This window comes from Sciurus carolinensis, chromosome 2 (genome assembly GCF_902686445.1).
Source record: "Sciurus carolinensis chromosome 2, mSciCar1.2, whole genome shotgun sequence".
In the NCBI taxonomy this organism is placed as follows: Eukaryota; Metazoa; Chordata; class Mammalia; order Rodentia; family Sciuridae; genus Sciurus; species Sciurus carolinensis.
This window is the reverse complement of record NC_062214.1, coordinates 45,089,014-45,109,453: the sequence shown is the minus strand read 5'-3', so window position 1 is coordinate 45,109,453 and position 20,440 is coordinate 45,089,014. Positions and strand designations below refer to the sequence as shown.

At 37.0% G+C, this 20,440-nt stretch overlaps 1 protein-coding gene across 1 annotated transcript in view; it reads left to right on the top strand.

Moving 5' to 3' along the window:
• Ralgapa2 (Ral GTPase activating protein catalytic subunit alpha 2) overlaps positions 1-20,440 on the top strand; it is a 302,869-nt gene that overhangs the window by 189,795 nt on the left and 92,634 nt on the right. Inside the window, 3 exon segments of the mRNA XM_047542031.1 lie at positions 3,812-3,935; positions 6,345-6,500; positions 12,309-12,471. Of these exon segments, the coding sequence (XP_047397987.1) occupies positions 3,812-3,935; positions 6,345-6,500; positions 12,309-12,471 (443 nt within the window).

The window sequence follows — 20,440 nt, the reverse complement described above, 5'->3', positions numbered from 1 at the left end:
AAGCTATTAGCTCATTGTCATTCTTAATGTCTTCATTTCTTGATATATCAAGTGAAACCTACAGTGAAATATTTGAGCTTAAAGAATTTTTAAAATCTCATTAAAGAACCTGAAGCATTATTCTTCACATAGCCCTTTATTGGATTCATTTCCCTGCTTATTGTTTTCATTATTTCTCTCTAGAGAAACAGAGATCAAGTTCTCTGTGGTAATTCCTTGAGGGATATCTTCTGAAGGACTCAGGGATTCCCTTCTTTCTTCCTCTTGTGTTTCAGTATTAAATACACAGTCATTTGGGTCCCAATCTCAGCTTTTCAAGCATATGCTGAATTATTCCCTGCTTCTTAGTGTTAAGTGAATACATTGGTGTCTTGTAATTGTGGCCAATTTGTTGAGTGTTAATGCACTTTAGTTGCATGAGGTACAATTGAATTAGCTCCCTGGGGTGCTGTTGCAGTAAAATATGGCTTTGGATAGCTGATTGGCAATTCTCTGCCCCTTGATTAACCTTCACTTAAAACCCCAACTCCTAGATTTAGTGTCTTCTTGACATCTAAATGCGTATCAACTTATTTTAAGGTGAAGGGTATTTTCAAAGTTCTTTTTGAAAAAACTGGAACTAATTCTGAGATTCTTTAGCTATGAGAAATCTAGACTGTCCTGTGCATTGGTCAGGTGGCAGGCAAGAACATATCCTGTCCCTCAACTTTCAGGAAATTTCTATTTCTGATATTAATTGATGTCTATCTTCAAGGAATAGATCCTTCTTAACATGCTTTTAGGAAAGGGAGAATCTATCATGCTACTCTGGTTTATGTACTGTGAAGTTAATAAAGATGTAAAGATAGTTACATGTATGTATGAGTGGGCCTTCTTTTTAACTATGAATGTCTCCTTGCCACCATCTGCTGAGGTGGATGTTAAAATCATGGTTTTCTTTCTTTGGCTCTTTAGTATGACAGTATAAGGAAACTGAGCTATTCTGGTCTCTTCCTAATAAGAAAAAAAAAAATGCATTCTAATGAGGAAAGGGAAATTGTTGATTTTATGTTTGTGTGTTCCTGAATTACCTGTTCCTTCATGCATTGGCTGTGCAGCTTATGGATATGAAGTGCTGTTGATGTTGCAATTACCATTTCAAAAGCCTGGCTCTAATAAGGCCAGACAGTGTCTGCATCCTAGCAGGCTCTCTGCGGTGCTAACATTTTGGAGGATGTGAAATTTGATGAATGTTTACAACTAAAGGTCACCTTTCCTCACACCCACATCAGTCAGTCCGCCATTCTAGCTTAGCTCTTTGTGCTCCACTGTTAGTTAATGAGGACTCAAGGACCCAGGAGAAGCCACAGTGGAAAAAGCCTGGACTTTAAGAAGAATAAGCAGAAACATTTCAGATAAACCTGAGGCTGTTTTATGTATGTAGCATCTATAGAACAGGGAAAAACTAAATGTCAAAGACTTTTAAATATATAGAGAGAGCTATAGGAAGAAATTGAGTAACTCTTTTTTTATCCTTTTGTTGAGACAATCCTTTAGGTCAAAGGTTAGTATATCTATTATCATCAACATCTGAGGTAAGCCAGTCGGATTCTAGGTGCTCCTCATGGTGTCCCCTATCACTCAGGGAAACATGGTGTGGCAGTTTCAGAGCTCCTCCCTTCATGAGCACAAGCTTCCTTTTTGGGAGCAGAAGGTCTCTACTAAAGCCTCAGCTGCTCCCCACCAGAATCTTATCACCATAAAAATCCTCCCTTCTTGTAGCTACCTGTTTCCATCATGAGTTATACCCCAGAGGGCATACTCATGTAATGTCTTGCTTTCCTGGTGGCAACAGGACAGTATGTATCAAAAGCCTTTAGAATTTCTTAGACAGACCCCAAGAAATTCTATTTCTATGAATTTATTTTAAGGATATAACAAAAATCTGGTGAAACTATTATAAAGATTAAAGATTAATTTCAAAGACATATTAAAGATAATGCATAAATATCTTTTAAAATGTAAATACCCCAAATGAAGATTTTGGGTTATGGTTTATTAATATAATAGAATGTTATGTAGTCATGAATAACTTTATTATAGAATCACATGATCTAAAATTGGCACACTTACAAATAACTAAAACAGGGGCTGGGGAGATAGCTCAGTCGGTAGAGTGCTTGCCTTGTAAGCACAAGGCCCTGGGTTCGATCCCCAGCACCCAAAAAAAAAAAAAAAAAAAAAAAAATAACTAAAACAGTAAATTTTGTTATATATATCTTACAACAATTTTTAAAGTATTCATAAATATTTTAAGTGTAAAAATTAGTTGCAAAACAGTGTACTAGTTTCTCATATTTTATATTTTTGTGTAGAAATACATCCGAAAATGGTAATAGCTATGTACTTTGCTTATATGTTCAAATTATAGGTGTTTTTTTCTTTCTTCTTTTCTTTCTATTTTTTCTAATTTTTCTTCCAAGAATGTTTATTACATGAGAATTATGGGGCAAAATGAGTAGCTATCTAAATGAATAGATTACTTTTTAGTTGAGCTTTATTAGTCCTGCTTGTGAAGTAGAAAAATAACCCATAGAGAAGGAAATATGAGAAAATTTATTAAAATTTGGAGCATAATTCTAGCAATATGAATGCCTAATCAGATAATAATGTTGAGTTATTAAACAATTAGACATTAGAAACATTTCTGTATTGTTTAAGCACTTGATAGGTTGTTTTTTTTTGTTTGTTTTTTGTTTTTGAGATTTTTTCAGAATTTTATGCCAAAGTGTGGAGAAGGGTAGAACTGCTCTGGAAATGGTATTCTAATATTAAAAATCAGAAAAGAAACTATAGTTAAAAACTCATGGATGGTGGGGCTGTGCAACAAGTGATTCTTGATTATAGCTCTGTTAGAATAAAAAGTGTTTCCATCTCTGTACTATCACCAGATTCCTTGACAGTGGTCCATTTATTCTGGCACTTTATTCCACAGTATTTATAGAAACTGGTTATTAATGCATTCAAGTATACCATCATTTTTCTGGTCAGTTTAACAGAGATTTAACCGAGCTCCTACTATGCACTAAATACTATGCTACATGTACAATAGTTGAAAAATCAGAATGCCTTTCTTCAAATAGCATATCATGTTTACTTGCTTTAGCAGTAAACTGCCCAAAATCCATCATGGAACAAACTGATAAAATATTTAATCTGTCCAATAAAAAAGTTTCCCTGGACAGCTCTCCCCCTTACCGTGTAACCTTAGAAGTCAGAAGACAGGGTTGGTACACTGTCTCACAAAGAAAATACCAAAGTATGTGCTACTTGGAAGAAGTTTCTGGTTCTCCTAAAGTCTTGATATTCTTACAGTGCCAGTCAAGGAACTACCAATAACCTTACCCCAAAGTGTAGAAAGTGACTATTTGTGGATATGCTGTGGGTATGCACATAGATCTACTCACAATTGATATCTATTTGAAATGCTTTAAAAGATGATATTCTTTACCAAAAATGAAGAGAATTTGCCAAATGTTGTGTAGTCTCAGAACCAGACTGCCTTGATACAGTTCCCAGTCCCTTGCTTGCTCTGCATGCTTTTTATTTAAATTCCAACCACTTCTGCAAGGCAGGTGATAAGATAATACCCATCTTATCAGAGCAGTTGCAAAGAGTACATGAGATCATGTGTCAAGCTATCTCAGTGACTTTACCGCTAGGAATTTCTCAATAAATGTGAGCTCAATAGCAGGAGTCATGCTGATTTAGGCAGCAAAATAAAACTTTATACATAAGAATTCTAACTGCTTTTGATTTAAAAACTTAACAGCCGTGAGACACACAAAATTGCAGTATTTTACATTGCCGAAGGTCAAGAAGACAAGTGTTCAATCCTTTCCAATGAAAGAGGAAGCCAAGCATATGAAGATTTTGTGGCTGGTCTTGGATGGGAGGTAACTACTTTCATTCAAGAGGTGTTTACTGATTAACTATATTTAAGGATGTATATAAGCTAAGCATTAATTACATACATTCTTGCATGTGTTTTTATAATCAAATATAGCCTGAATAGAATTCAGGAATTGGCAAACATTGAACTTGACATCTTCTGTTAGTTGCTTTTCAGTACACAAACTTTTGTTTCCCCTTAACACTGTATTTTTTCTTTTGCTTTGCACCAAAACTGAATAGTCAGATGGACTCGCTCAGTCATAGGTGGTTTATAGTAAGACAGAATAAATATGGGCAAAGAAATAATGGTTTAGGCCTTGAAATAGAGATTTTAGAGAAATCATTGACTTGATAAGTGAAAAGATGAAGAGTTGGATTAAGTCAAAAGTTGAAACAAAAATAAAATACAAATGGAGGAAGGAAGAACTGTATAGAGGGAAAAGAGGGGTGGTGGGGAGGGGAGGAAGGGAAAAATAACAGAATGAATCAAACAACATTACCCTATGTAAATTTATGATTACACAAATGGTATGCCTTTACTCCATGTACAGAAAAACAACATGTATCCCATTTGTTTACAATAAAAAAAAAACATACAGTACCCCCCCAAAAAATAAAATAAAATAAAATACAGTAGCTGTGGTGGCTTACCCATTAAACTTATTTCCTTAGCATACTTCCCCAGAATTATTAATATTGAAAATTTTAAAGATTATTTTTCTTCTTTACTAAAAAAAATTGGGGGAGAGCTATTGGGGTTTGAACTCAGGGGTACTTTACTTATCAATGAGCTACATCCCCAGCCCTTTTTAATTTTTTTATTTGGAGACAGGGTCTCGCTAAGTTACTTAGAGCATCACCAAGTTGCTGAGACTGGTCTCAAACTTGTGATCCTCCTGCATTAGTCTCCTGAAGTGCTGGGATTACAGGCATGCACCCCAGCAGCCAGCTAAAAGATATTTTCACACATACACACACACACACACACACACACACACACACACACACACATACACCTTCTCTAGAAACAAGTCTAAAGGAAAATATTTCCCCAGAATCTGAAGAGTTTAAGGTAGTTAAAATGGAAATCAAAATACCTGAAATAATTTTCATCCTTTTATTTTGGTTTCCCAGTTATCTGTGCTAAGGAGAGATTCTGGGTGCATAAACACAACTTATCTCTAAGAGTTCAGCGTTAGCAAGGGACTTTAGAACTGGAACAGGGCAAGAGTACACCAAGATCAAGATCATACATTTTCTAAAGAGCCAAGTAGGTTTTAGTCTAAGAGCTATCGCACTTCCAATAAATCTTTGTTCTTCTTGCTGCTAAGGTTGATTCCTATTTGTCATAGAATATATTTGTTATTTAACTAATATAGTTTTAAAATCATACATTCTCAACTAAACTTTAAAAAACACACATTAATCCAGAATGTATGTTGATTGTTATTTGGCACGGAAGAGACTTTTCTATTTCTTTCTTGTGTGTGTGTTTAGAAAAATTGCTTTACTGAAAGAATAATAGTTTGTGACAAGTTTCAAAAATTAGATGTAGGTACAAAAGTGAGCATTCACACCATAACTTTAAAATGAATTATGACTCATAAACTTTTGGCAGTGGTATAAATTAGGGCAACCCCTTTGAGAAACAGTTTAGTGATGGCTACTAAATTGTGTAATATCTATACCTTGATCCAACATCTTAAAAAAACACTCTTTCGAGTGTTCCTTCTGAAAAAACAAAATGCCCCACAAATCCATCAGTGGGGAAACTGTTTGTGTTATATGTATTGGCCCCACCGTGCAAGACTCTTAGTGCTGGCCATTCCAGTATCCCAGAGAGAAGCCATAAAGTGCTTCTTTAAGTGAAAAGGTGAAAGTATAATAAGATATATTAGAAAAGAGAAAGAAAGAGGCACCCAAATAACATACCTTTTATTATACTATATTGTTTTGGTTATTCTGCCTTGTTAGTTATCATTAATCTCTACTGTGCCTAATTTATAAATGAAACTTTATCAAAGGTATGTACATATAGAGTAAAATAGTGTATGTAGGGTTTGGTACTGTTTGTAGTTTCCGGTATCCACTAAGGATCTTGGGACATATCTCCCAAAGATAAGAGGGAATTCCCTGTGCATATATGAGTGCCTATATGGAAAAGTTAGAGAAATATATATCAGACTTTGATAGTAATTTTCTTCAGGTGGTAGGAGTATGGAGCAATTTTAATTTTAATGTTCTCTGTATTCTTTAATATTTTAACCTTGTCTAATTTTGTTTTATATTATGTTTGTAATCAGAAAGATATGAAGTGAAAATAATTTAGTTTTTAAAAATTAACATTCCTTCTTAATGAATAAGAACAGCTCATTTTTGACCCTCTTTTCACTCTGTGTGATCTTCATCAGGTGGATCTTTCCACCCACTGTGGCTTCATGGGTGGCCTTCAGCGCAATGGCAGCACTGGGCAGACTGCCCCTTATTATGCTACCTCGACTGTGGAAGTGATTTTCCATGTTTCCACTCGGATGCCATCAGACTCAGATGATTCACTTACCAAAAAGGTAAGGGTCCTCCCTGGGGACCTCCTTAGCTGCCCTGGTCTGTAGAGGAGGCTCTCCTAGGACTTCACAAAGACCAAGGCCTGAAGCGCTGAGATTGCTTTCCTTTGGACTCAACTTCAGTGCTACTCTTCCTCAGGCTGCACTTGTGCTGAATATAAAATACCAACTGGGCACAAACTTAAGACCCCACATTTAAAGGAAGGGTCTTAAATGTTGCTTTTTGGGCATCTTCTCTCACATTAATATCATCTGACAGAAAAGAATATATTTTACCTCATAAACTGTATCATAAGATTGCAATGTGTACTGGCTTTTGTGGCAAAAGTATTAATGGTGCTCTTGGAAAGAAGACCCCCACCACCACAGGCTTGCTGGGGGCAAGTTGGTACCATCTGCCGAAATGAGGAATGCAGATGTGCTGCTGCCCAGCCATCCATATTTGCTGCTGAGTACCTTTTGTTCTCCTTGAGCTTTGGCCCTATGGGCAATTTTCCCTGTAATTCAAAGGAAACTTGGTGCTCCTAGGAACTCCCCCAGGAGAGCATGGTCTTTTACCTTCCAACCTGTAGGCTGACCCAGTGTTAGGAGTGAGGAGCAACTTAATAGAAAAAAATACTCTAGTCTGGTGAGGAAGCCACTTCTGTAAGTCTCCAAATAAGAGAAACATCCCAGAGCAACTGTGATTTGTACTCACCTGTTTGCCTAGGAGTGGCAGAGACTAGAATAACAACCTCACACCCATTCTCCTCCTACAACACAGATTCGAGGAACTGAGCATAGCACCTTAGGTGCTAAGACTGACAAACTGGGGAGTCTAAGGGATGGGGTTAGAACCAGACCCTGGAGACAGGTGGACCTGAGCTCAAGTGTGTGTTCAGTTATTTGACCATCCTGTGCCTGTTTCTCTTCTATTAAATAAGATTAAAAGCAGAGTCTGTGTCCCAGGGTAGTTGAGTGAAGTAAATAAGAGGATGCTCTGTAAAATTGTTCAGCATGGTGCCTGGTAAGATCTCCCTGACCATTAGCCCTTGGCTTTGCCCTTTTGTTTAATTGATTGTTTTTCCCTGCCCCATTAGCCATATGAGAAATAGCTGATGGGTCCCACTGTACCTTTTATATTTCTTTTCTCTGTGGTTTTGTTTTTTTACCACTGTAGCAAAAGGCATCTAGACTATGTACATGGAAGGTAGCAGTGCATGTGAGGTATCAAAACTCAGGTCATGGTTCAGTCACAGAAAACTTTCAGTGATCAAGTATCTCAGATGTATTAAGCCTGATTTGCATTCAGAAACTTAGCAGTCTTTCACCCCTGCAGTTCCACATGGTACAGTGGCTTCTAGAAAATAAGAGCCCCACAGCAAGAGGGCCACGTGCTGTTTCCCACAGGTGTTGGAGGAGCTGCCTCTAAGTCTTAGGTTCTGATGGCTGCCCCTGGTTGCCGAGTTCTTAGTGGAAGGGACTCTATCCTCTGGGAGCTCTCTAGTATCTCAGAGTCCAGTGCAGCTTACTGAGACCTGAAGACATGATCATGTTTGTTTTTAAGTTGAGCTACCTTGTAAATTGTTGATACTCTGCAAGTGTGTCACTATATTCTATTGATTTTCTTATGGCAGAAAACTATTTTGTTAAAAGATAGATAACAAAATATTTTAAAGGTATTTCTTCAGGTAAAGAGGAATTTTTTTATTTTGTTTTGTTTTTATGGGAAAAGACATACTGTTTTCTTGACAAAAATGTCATGCTATAAATAATGTTCCAAGACTTGGCCTGGTTGAAAGATTCCCCACTGTAATAATCAAAATTCAGCTGATACCTTTTGCAGCTCTGAGGTTTAGCATCATTAGCAATAAACTCTCTATATCAGGATGTCTCACAGCTAGACTAAAAATCACAGTAACAGTGGCCCACAGTTCCTTGTCTTATTCCAACTAAATTGTCCCTAACAGCTTAAGAATGAGCTGCAAAATTCTAAAGTGATTCATGCTCTCTTCTGCCCCTGTCATGGGGGGACTTTTTCAATTCTGCAATCCGGTTGCAACCCCATACTGAACTCTTGATCCTTCACTGCAGAAATTTGTTAGCTCTAGCTAGATTAGATTTTTCACAGCTAATCTAACTGCTGTAGGGGTTTGCAGAGTGGGGACAGAGCTGTGCTATTGGATTTGTCCAATTCATTTGACTCCAGGACTATAATTGCACTTATGTCTTACAAGGCTTTTATAGCCTCAGGCTGGCCAGCCGCATAAAAAACAAATTGGCAGTGATACAGTACGAGTGAAAAGGGATGAAAGGCCCACATTATCAGTCTCCAGGCAGTGCTGTTCTGGCAGGAAGTTTCTTGGTTAATTTACAAATAAAACTTAGATTTTAGGATGGGCACACTGTCAGCTGAACAATGGGGATGTCAGGCCTGACTGTTACTTAGTAAAAGTAGCAGCCGGGCCCACTAAGGAGCAGGAATTCTTCAATCAAACAGACGACTCCTTCTGGAGCCAGCTGGCGATGTAATGCAATTAGTAGGGAAAGGAGGTCAGCCTGTTAGGTGTGGACCATGACCAGTGTCACCAGTGGCGTGCAGCCTGGCAGCAGCAGGCACAATGGCTCAGGCGGAGGAACTTTAGAACTCTGTCAAGACAAGAAGTGGCAGCACATGGGCTTGATTTCTTGAGACTCGAGAAGTGGGTATTTGTTCTGAGCCCAATGAGTATGAGGGCCTTCTGGAGCCTATTGTGCAGTGGAAGCAGGGGCCAGTGTGAGTATAGCTCCATTCCAGTAGGAGACTCATTTCCTCCTGAATCACACACACATCAGATCAACTTAATTTGTGTGCCCTGAGCCTAATCACAGGTTGGATTTCTAATCAGAGGGCCCCTAATCGAAATTCTCCAAAACTCACAAAGTGACATCTCTATATTGAAATCTCCTTTAAATAGAGCAACCCTTTTAGGTTTCCAAGGTATTCGTTACATTCTGACTTGGTGAACACTTTGTCCAGATCAGTTTTGTTTATTTTATCTACTTGTGTTCTTGTCATAGACAGAAGAGGGTGTAATTTTGCTTTATGCTCTAGAATTATCAGCCAGTTGGTCCCATGGCCTTAGTTAGCTTTTAGTTTTGTGATTTAGCTAATTAAATTGTAATGCTTCCAGAAGTCTGAGGTGCATTGAAAGCAGCACTGAAATGATAAATATAGTATTATTTTCACACAAAAATAGCTCCTCTTAAATTATAGAATCACCACACTAGGAGGAAAGGTCTATTAGTGTGATACTAATCCCCTGTGTTATGGCACTAGAATACAGTTGCAAATAAAATTAGGAGAGGCTTACTTGGGTTATGTGATTGAGTAACCCAATTTATAAAGGAGAGTGTAACAGCAAAATTTCAGCAATCACTGTTGTCACTTCAGTTACAGAGGATCAAAGAGCTACACAGGTGTTAGGTGCTGGCATCCAGAGTAGCAGCCCGATTTTTTGTTAGGTGAGCTGTTCCCATTAGGATGTTTGTGCCAGCATTATACCAGTGGGTCCAGAACCCCAAGGTCACTGTCTTTTCAGGATGAGGGCTACAAGTCTGAGCTCCAGAACAGCCCCATTTCTCAAGATTACCTTCTATTACTCCATATTCCTGCCAGAGTTTCAGTTAGATACTATGCACATTTTCTTTGAAATGTGAAAACCTGCCTATCTTGTGTCATTGACAGTGTTGGCTACTGTGTTTTTACTCCAAAAGGAGTTAATTGCAGGAGTTTGGTCTAAGGTCCTCACATATTTTATTAAGAAGGAGAAAGAAAGGAAGGCTACAGTATCTAAGACAGGAATAGAGCTTGAGTGTAGCTCAAGGGATCAGCACTTACCTAGCAAATACTCTGTAAAACAATAAAATGAAATAATGATGGAAATGGAGAGGTTCAGGGCTACCAGGGCTATTATGAGAATGCAGTGTTGTCTTTTTTGTTTTTTTGGTTTTTTTAACTATTTGTGTAATATATTGACTACACCTTTTGTCTTCTTTTAGCCATTATATTTGTGAGGGGGGGAACATATTTGGGAGAGTGGGGAAAAGAAGAAAAAGATGTACTGGGTAATTTTGAATTTCAGAAGTCATCAACTACATTAAATTGTTCCGGATCATTGTGACTTGTGTTCAACCCCTGCAGTTGCACTTGTCCTAGAACCCGTCCTCAGACACAGTTAAATCATGCATTCTCAATGTAGGTACAAAGGAACAGGTGCAAGTCCCTTTAAGTAATTGACTTTGTACAGTCATTCCAAGAAGTATGAGAGAGTGAAGAAAGGCAGACATTGCAGCACACAACTTCCCTTTGTAAACTTATGAATAGAAAAGAGGCCATGTTGGGGTCACCTTGGATTTTCTCTTTGTGACCAAATAGTCTATAGAGAAAATAGTATTTATGCTAACATGTTTTAAATGCATAGTATTCCAGAGTATCCTTTTTTTTTTTTAATCTGAGACAAGACTAAAACATCAACTTTAACCCAATATCTCTATTTGGTCACTTTTAATGTTCATCTGTTAGATAAAAAAGCAAAAAAAAAAAAAAAAAAAAAAAAAAAATTAAAAATGCTTGTTCATGTTGATAGCTAACATCCTTCTGCTCCAATTCAGAAACAGAAACCTCACCATCACAGTGGGTATCGGAGGACTTTCACCAGTCAACCTTCAGTTTCAGAATTCAGTTTGGTTTAACACTTTAATCTTATAACCTAGTTTTTTTTCAGTCATGCTTTCAGGCTTCTCAATTGATGTCATATGCAGTGTTCTCCAGCTTAGCACAGGAGATTTATCAAGGAAATTAGGAAATTTATCGAGGGTGATCTGGCATTTGACAGAGCTGGGCCCTAGAAGAACTCAAAGGGTCCTTCCCTGGAGACCTGCATGCTAAGACCTCCTCAGAGTGACCTAGGAGTCTATGATTTGGGACTTTACAGGTTCTTTATGTATAAGATGATAAAATAAGTGGGCTAAACTGCTTGAGCTATGACAACAAAGTAGCTTTTGGTGTAGACTTAGGTATCCAGGGAATAGAACAAATGACACTGAACCAGAAGCCCCAACCAAGGTCCCCAGGCCCACTCTACACATGCTGTTGTAGGTACAGCTTTCACCTTCCTGAGCACCTGGTTCCTCCTAGTAAGAGAAGATAAAGATGGTGTGGTATACCTCAGAGAGTTAGTGGGAAGATTAAACACACTGTCTATATGGTAAGGAGCTCTTTCAATGCTAGGTTCTAGTATTCCTATCAAATTTAATTAACATTTATTAGTTTCCTAAACAAAGATAATTTTATATGTGCCTTTTCTTAAAGTATTGTCACAAGACTAGTTTCTTATATATTTTTAAACAACTGTGTTATAATGGCTGATATTCTCTTATATTTATATTCTTATTTTCTTAGTAACCATTAAGAGGCTAAAATAATATGGATTAAAAAACTCATGTCATTAATTGTTTTTGAAACATGCTCAGCAATATAAAGCATATGGCTTTGATATAAAAGTACAATTCCATTTAAAAAATTCTTGAAAATGTCTTGGGCCCGTCCTCCCCACAACACATCCTCAGTGCTTAGATGTGATTCTTAGTACCACATGTGTTTCATAGAAGATAAATGGTATTTTCATGAAATTGTGCTTTTTAAAATTCTCATAGAAGACATCAGTGTTGTAGCCTTTTTGGTAGTAAAAGATTTTTGCCTCTGTGTTTTATAATTCAATTTGCAAGCCATGACCCCTCATAAACTGCTGTTATCACCTTGATTAATAAAGAGCCAATTTGCTGTTGCAGCTCCGTCACTTGGGGAATGACGAGGTCCACATTGTCTGGTCTGAACACTCCAGGGACTACCGTAGGGGTATTATCCCTACCGCCTTCGGAGATGTTTCAATCATTATTTACCCAATGAAGAATCACATGTTCTTTATCGCCATAACAAAGAAACCCGAGGTATGTTTTCTTCACATCTTGCCCAGACCATTTAACATATGATTCACTGTCCTCAAAGCATGTGATAATGTTAGAGGGAACTTTTTCCCAACTGGTAGATAGCTTACCTATCTCCAAATTATATGTGCTATATAAGAGTTTAATATGAATTGGGATTTGTAAAGTATCTTCCATTATAAGATTCCGTGTTGTATTACTTGGCCTCTGAAAATTACATCAAATAAATTTATGATTTTTCAAAAAATATTTTGTCTTGAAAATTTTGAAATTTGAAAGATTGTAATTTTAAATTTTGGGCACATTGATTGACTGTGAAGGAACCCCGTTATCACAACTAGCATTTTAGAGATAATCATGGGAATAGAATCCAACTTTGGCAAACCCTTTGCTGGTGCTAAGGGAGGTCAATCCTGAAGGATAGTAGAGGCCCACAAAGATACTGGGCCTCTACAGCACAGCCCACATGATGTGTATTGACAATCGAAGCACCTTATCACAGAATCAATTCAGAAACGTCAATTGCTGTTGATCGCCAGAATGGCTGGAACAATCCAATGGTCTATGTCCCAGGTACTAAACTGGCTGCAGTTTCCATCCTTATCATGCCTTTAGTGGTATTTTAACAGCTAGATACAGTGACTTATTTTGATTTTGAAATTATTAAGAAGGTATTTTAAGTTTTTGAATTAAACATGAAGCATATTAAACCCACACCTTAAAAAAAAGACCTGTGTTTTTCAGTTTGATGTTAAATATAATCTTTATTTTCATTCTAAATTGTCCTCCTGAAGGAAATCAAACTTAACATTCTAAAAGCTCTCTCTTTTTAATATTCAGAATAATAAATCACTGAGATTTATTGTTCAAATTGATATCATATCTAAACTGTTAACATTTATAAGGGTTAAATAAACTAAAAAGGAAAAAGTGCTTCAAACAGTACCTGGCCCAGAGAAAAGGCCACTTTGATAGCTGTTGTCCTAGTTGTTATTATCATTATCATTGCTATTGGTACTTTTTGTTACTCTCACAGGAATAAAATCAATAATGAATTCCAAGTTTAACACAGATTAATTCTCAAACTTTATAAGTGTGGGTCAATTCCTGAAACCAGCAAAGTCCTACTCAGGCTGATGCAAAACCTGTTATAAGGAGAGCTCTTTTTTATTCATGGAATAAAAATGCTAAAATTTTACATTGAATATTTGTATTATCTTTGAGAGACATGAAGTTTGTTTATGGTTAAGTTTTCAGTTCATACTATAAGAAAATTACTTGGTACTAACACTTTTATTTGTTCACAAAGAGCACTTCATTAATTAAACTGAAAATTTTAATATTAAACTGAAAATTTTAATATTAGAGAACCAATAAATTTAGTATTTTGTAGCTTTCCAAACTAGAAAATATGTTTCTTTAATATTTAGTTTGGACTTTATTAGTTCATTTTTCAATTTGCCTTCTAGAAACTTCATTTAATGTCCTAAAAATGTCTTTATTTTTGAAGTAAATAACGTGAGACACTTCAATTTTCTTAATAGTGTCAAAGTGATTTTTTAAAAAGTAGTATGAAATACATAAAAGCAATCTTTATCATACCTTTTAAAGTTTCGTACAAAAAGTGTGTACTTTTTATAAATTTGGTCATAAATTCTGACAAGGATGAATTGAGCAAATTGCTTTCTTAGTATTTTAATTCAAAAAGCCTAAAGGGAAGAAGAGAATAATGGGCAACTGGAAATTTAGTGTTATCCCTACATTTAAAGTACAAACCATTACAATGTAATAAAATTAATCCAGACATTTCCAGGGCAAGTGTGGCTGACCTTTTGTTCACCAACCACTGACCCCAGGGTGAATGCAAGAGGCTTTCGGAGGGAAAGTCTGTTTGTTTGGCTTCAGTCCCTGGTATTTAAATTGCATTCCCTAATCAAATGAAAAGGCTGTCCTCTCTATCAGGTTACAGAATCCATGGCAACATTTGGCCTTTTATATCCATAATGTTAGCCTTTTTGTTTGCATCTAAGTAGAGACACCTGGAGCAATGTTAACATTAACCGATTTAGCATTAATAGCTTCATTATATAAGAATTTCTGATCAGATAGCTGTTACTTTTGTTATATTGCTTCAGCTTGTATTGTTGTCATTTTTTATCTCCCTGCTTGGCAACCAGGCAATGATTTGCAAATTTTTTTTGTCTTGATTAATTAAGCAATATAATTATCAGTAACCGTGATGCAGTCTTTGCTCAACAAAGCTTCTGAGAGAAAACAATGGTAAGTCTGTTAGTATGAATGCATTCCACGCGTCCCAGATGCATGAGGATATTATGGACAATGAGGGGAAAGGCCGCCTGTGAGTGAGGACAAAGGGTGCCACGCAGACTCGACACACTGCACATACCGCCAGGGACATGCTGCGGGCTCCCTGGGACACAGCCGCCTCGTTAGATTACAGCTAGTCAGCAGAGATTAATTCTCAGCCATTTGGCGCAATAATTTACCCATTCCCCAGTCTTTTAACTAGTGCTCCGTACTATAGAAGTGAAGGCTTTGTACTCAAAAGGTTTATTTAACCTTGCCTACTTTTATATGTCTCCACCAAAATCATTACTTTTGTCTAGAGATTGTAATGATGCAGCTGTTTGAAGTTGAGGAATATTCCTTTTAGGAAGGCAGCATATACATAAGTTTCAGAAATCATAGGTGGAGTCAAATGCATTCTCTTAGTACCTGTGTATTTCATCTGAAGATAGTATGATCCTGTGGTCTAAATGTATTTATTTTACTGATCTCTGGTCAACCATACTTCTCTCAGAATGATTTTAATCCTTTTTTAGGAGGGGGGGAACCTCATCAGTACACAAAAGTCCTGCTCATTGGATAGAGTCATGCATATTCAAATTGTACTTTCATTCACTTGGCCTCATTAATAGCGTATGTAATAATGTAGGGCTATTTGTAATACAAGCTCACAGGCAGCATTGCTTCCAAGTCCTTTGAAATTTAACATATTTTGCTTTTTCATTCCATACACCTCCCTTAAATATACAAATTATGTGCCTGGCAGAATCCGCCTCTTCTTGATAATATACAGCATTTGTGAAATGTTCAGTTGAAGTGTGGGTGTGCTTGTACATAAACCTATCATGGCTGAAGGGGCTTTCTTACTTTTTGAGCATTGTATTGAACTCTTTTTTTCAATAAATTTAACAAAAAGCAGTATGCTTTGCAGCATCATTTCATTGTTAAATCACTTCAAAATAAATCTCTCTCTAGAAATATTGACACAGTAGTTCTTTGGTCAAAATGCATTATTGTCAGACTTAGTTTTTTTTTTTTTTTTTTTTTTTTTCTTTTCTTTTTTCTTACTTTTATTACCAAGTCAGCTATCCAGGGAAGACTGGCATGTTTGGCAGAAAGTAAGTGACTTAAGGGATTTGTGAAAATGTCCCATTCATTCTTTAGGAAAGTGATTCATAAAGCCCCGTGTTACTTTCCCTATCTTTCAATGTCTAGAAGGTGATACTGGTGTTTAAAGTGTTTGCCTTTATGAATTTGTAAGAGTTCTGGTATTTGGGTTATGTTTATCTCTGTGCACATTAGTGACTTACTGGTAACCATTTGATCAAAGGAAAGATAATTCTGAAGTAGCCTTGGCCAGGAACAGTTAAGACAAAAGGAAATTTTGGTGAAGAGGCCTCCTCATCACCTCAACCAGAGTGTCCCTTTTATAAATGAAGAATGCACTGATGTCCTCCTCCACACTCCACTTACTCAGCTTGGTAGATATGGACACGGGAGAAAAATGATGATGATTCAATTGTTTCTGAGAATATAAGAAGGAAAGTATAATAAGTTAGGAGATTAGACCCCAACAATCCAATTCCAAGGCTGCCACTAGGGGGTGGGAATCTTGGGCAGGTCTCTGAATTTCTTTGGACCTTTGTTTTGTCAGTTGTAAAATTCAGGCTGGGGATGAAGGCCTCTCTACAGTCCCTTCAGGAATTAAAAAGCTGCTACTGAGTTCTCTTGTCCTAGATGCTCATAACTTTTCTTAAGCTGCTCTGACTGTTAATAGGGCTCTATCCAAGTGATATTTAATCCTCTTGCAGCTTTGGCATTATTTGTGTGTGTGTGTGCACACATGTGCATGCACATGCACAAGTGCAGATACACAAATGCCCCTGGGCATATATCCCTCTTTAGAATGACACAGTCCAAGACCTTTGTCTGGGGCACACACCCAGAGATGCTGGCAAAAGACTGATGTGCCAAAAGTCTCAAGAGTACTTGCGTGTATGAGGTCAAGAGGAGCCCAGTATTGATACTTGTGTTTGAAAGGAACTATTTTAAGATTACTAGTGTGACCTCATTACATACAGAGAGTATGTGACTTCGCAACATGCTTATATAAGTTTCTTTTTTTTTTATAAATTTCAAGTGTGTTGCTTTCTTAAATATCTACTCCAACCCCAACCCCAACCAAATAACCTTTTTGAAATTAAAAAACGTGCTTTAAAATACTCTGGGAAATTCTCAGGGAAGTCAATTAGCTTTTGAATATACAAAGAAACATGTATTTAGAAAAGATCATTGAAAATATCAGACAACTAGAATTTACTGAACAACTAAAATGGATTTCTATAGTATGTTCTGTTTTCATGATTTGTTATTATTGTTACTAGCATTATTTTTAGTAAAGGAATGGCACTGGAAACTATGCAAAAATGCATCTGTCATTTGCAGATGTTATATTAAAATCAAATTTCTCTAATTTATCGCCACTTCTAATTAGAGGAATTCCCTGGTTGCAAAGGATTTATATTATCCCTTTGTCCAGTTTGTAAATGACTGAGTCACCCACAAGCAGTTGCCAAAGAATAATAAAGGACACTTATTTATATGATAAGCCTCAATATAGATAGAAGAAAACCTATTGCTTGTTAGTAATAAGCTCCTAGCTCCTATTTTATCTTTCGTAATAATTTGGCTTTTGAGAATTCCTCCTCAATTAATTTTCCTCAAAAGTCGATATCATTTTCCTGTTTCTTACTTGAATTTTGGCATACACATCTTCCTCTCATTTGATTTATCATCTCTCTTTTAGCCAACCAGAGTCAGCCCATGTAAACATATACCAAATGGCAAATGGCAGCCCTGGCTTTGTGTCAGGAAGCAAGGCAACTCTCATTCTCTACCTTTGAGCTGCCTCAGCAGGAAGGGCCATTTTGGTTCAAGAGACAGAGGGCAAGTTCTCCAGACCTCTTCTCATGTAAGTCTCTGAGTTCCTGCACACAGGTGCACAAGCAGCAGGCTGTTCAACTAGGGTGTTAGGAGCACATAAAATTTCACTGTGAAAAGGAAGCCAGACCTACTGCCCTGGAATTAGAGAATTTTTCCTCAAAGATGTTCTTGAAATTTACTGATTTGATGTTAAGATTTTTGCTGTTTTATTTTCTTCATGAACACCTTGATCACAGCTCCACTTCACCAATTACTGGACTTCTTTTATTGTAAGCCATAGCAAAAAGAGCACTTAGTTGTTTAAGAAGATAGTTTAAATAAACTTTGTAAGGTCTAATGTTACTAAAGATAGAAGGTGGAAGGATTCTTTCTTATATTATTTGTTTATTTGATGTTTGTCATTGTTACCTGGATTTGACAGCACCAGGTGATCTTAGACCACATATGGCTCCTTGACTTTCCTCTTTGGAATTAAGATAGTCACTTTCCCCCCAGATCTGTTATAAGATAGGAGAACTCATTGTTAGTCTTTACTAGTAGAATTAAAAGTCTCATCCTTCTGTGCTCCCATTTGAGTTTCTTCTGGTCTGACCGCTTCCTCTGGCTATAGGCAGTGATATCAAACTGACCTTTACCAGTCTTTGTAGTTTTTAAAAATCTTTGTGTTTTATGTAGAACCCTTTCCTCACACTCACCAAACAGAAGAGCCATGGCAGCAGAAGCCCACTGAGCACCCTAGGGTTACCCCCATCACCCTTTCACTTCTGCCTTTAAGTCATCTCCATGAAGCAAAAGACATAGTCACAACAGATCTTACCCTATAAATATGAGAGGAGACAACAGATTTGGTTAATGTCCAGTAGTCATACTCTTGGAAGTCAAGCAGGAAAGCTAGAGCTATTTGGCTGCTTCATGCCAGACCCTGTGTCAAGGACTGGAGGACCTACACCCACAGAATTTAAACTTTAATAAGGGAGATAGCCCTTAAATTGGTAGTTGAACCAGAAACTGCTCAATAGGAATAGGTTCACAAAGAAAATAAAGCAAAAGGATGGGCAGGAAGGAGACTTCTTTAGATCAGATAGGGACTTTCCAGTTTCCAATCCTATCTGAAGGTACCTTGACAGGCATCAGTCCCATCCCTGAAACAAGAAAACAACAAAGTGAAAATCAACAACTCTTCTTGGCTTCATCCAAGAATTAAAGTTTAGGGAAAACCCTTGACTCCAAATTGGAGAGACAGACAAATAGACACTGAGAATCACAACTTTCTAGAACAGAAGTCCAGGAGCAGAAACCCCTGGGGAATCAATAGCAGGGTAGGAAAAGTTCAACTATAATTGACCAATCACTAGAGGCTTTGGTATGAACAAGTCAAGGAAGTGAGGGATACTCCCTCTAGTAACTCTACCAGATTCTCACAATAAAGGCTAGATAGGGGGGAAAAAATCCCTCATGACAGAAGAAAGGGAGAAGAATAGCTGTTTTCCAAAGCATTTTTTTCTTCTTCTTAACAAAGCCTGCCCTCAAGAGAAACTTTTAACAGAGCCTGTCTGACCTATATGAAAGGAAATACTCAACTCTAGCTCACACTAGACTTCCTGTCTCACCTAAGTGAGAGAGGTAGGGGGGGGGACAAAAACCAAAAAAACCGAGAAGCACTTGTCAAGGTCATAGCCAAAGGACACAGACTCACCAAAAGACTGAGACCTAATTCTAGATTATAGAATAGACCTATTCTTCCACATCTTACCCCTGCATCAATAGAACTTTTGCATAATGCACATCAGAAAGAAATACACAGCCTAGATCTTATTAAGAAGAAATCTGTAGGGAAAACCCAGAAGCAAGGACATTCAAAACAATTTTAGCTTCTGACACCTACATCTACAGCTATGGAAAACAGTAAGAATAGCCAGAGAAACATAAAATCTACTTAAGCCCAGTTTACTTCAGGTCCTCTTATTTCATGTCATCATATCTAGCTTTCACTAAAAACTGTAAGGCATTCAAAAGACAATAAATAATTTGAAGAGAGAATAAGCATGAAAGTCAGATTCAGACTTGGCAGCGATTTTAGAATTATCAGACTTAAAATAATTATGATTAATATGCTAAGAGCACAAATGAAAAAAGTGAACAACACACAAGAAGAGGTGGCTAATGTAAGCAGAGATGGAAACTCTAAGAAATAATTAAAAGGAATACTTCAAAATACTGCATAATAGGAATGAAGAATGGATTTATCAGGCTTAGCTGACATGGCTGAGGGAAGAAACTGTGAGTTTGAAGATGTATCAATAGAAATCTTAAAACTGAAATGCAAAGGGCAAAATCTTGAAAAACAAAATTGAAGACCTGTGGGATGTGGGACAATTGGGAAAAAAAAAAAAAACAACAGTGTAACCTATACATACTGGGGATACAAGAAGGAGAAATTAAGAGAAAACTTGAAGAAATGTTTGACATCATAATGCCTGAGAAGTATTCAAAATTAAGAGCAGACACCAAACCATAGATCCAAAAAAATCAAGAGCACCAAGCAGGATAAATACCAAAATATCTACACCTGGGCATATCATTTATAAAGTGCAAAGAAGCCAAAGTAAAGAAAACAACTACAGAGGAGCAAAGATAAGAATCACATAGGACTTCTCCTCAGAGACCATGTAAACAAGGAAAGAGTAGAGTGATATATATAAAGTATTAAAAGAAAAAAAAAAAAA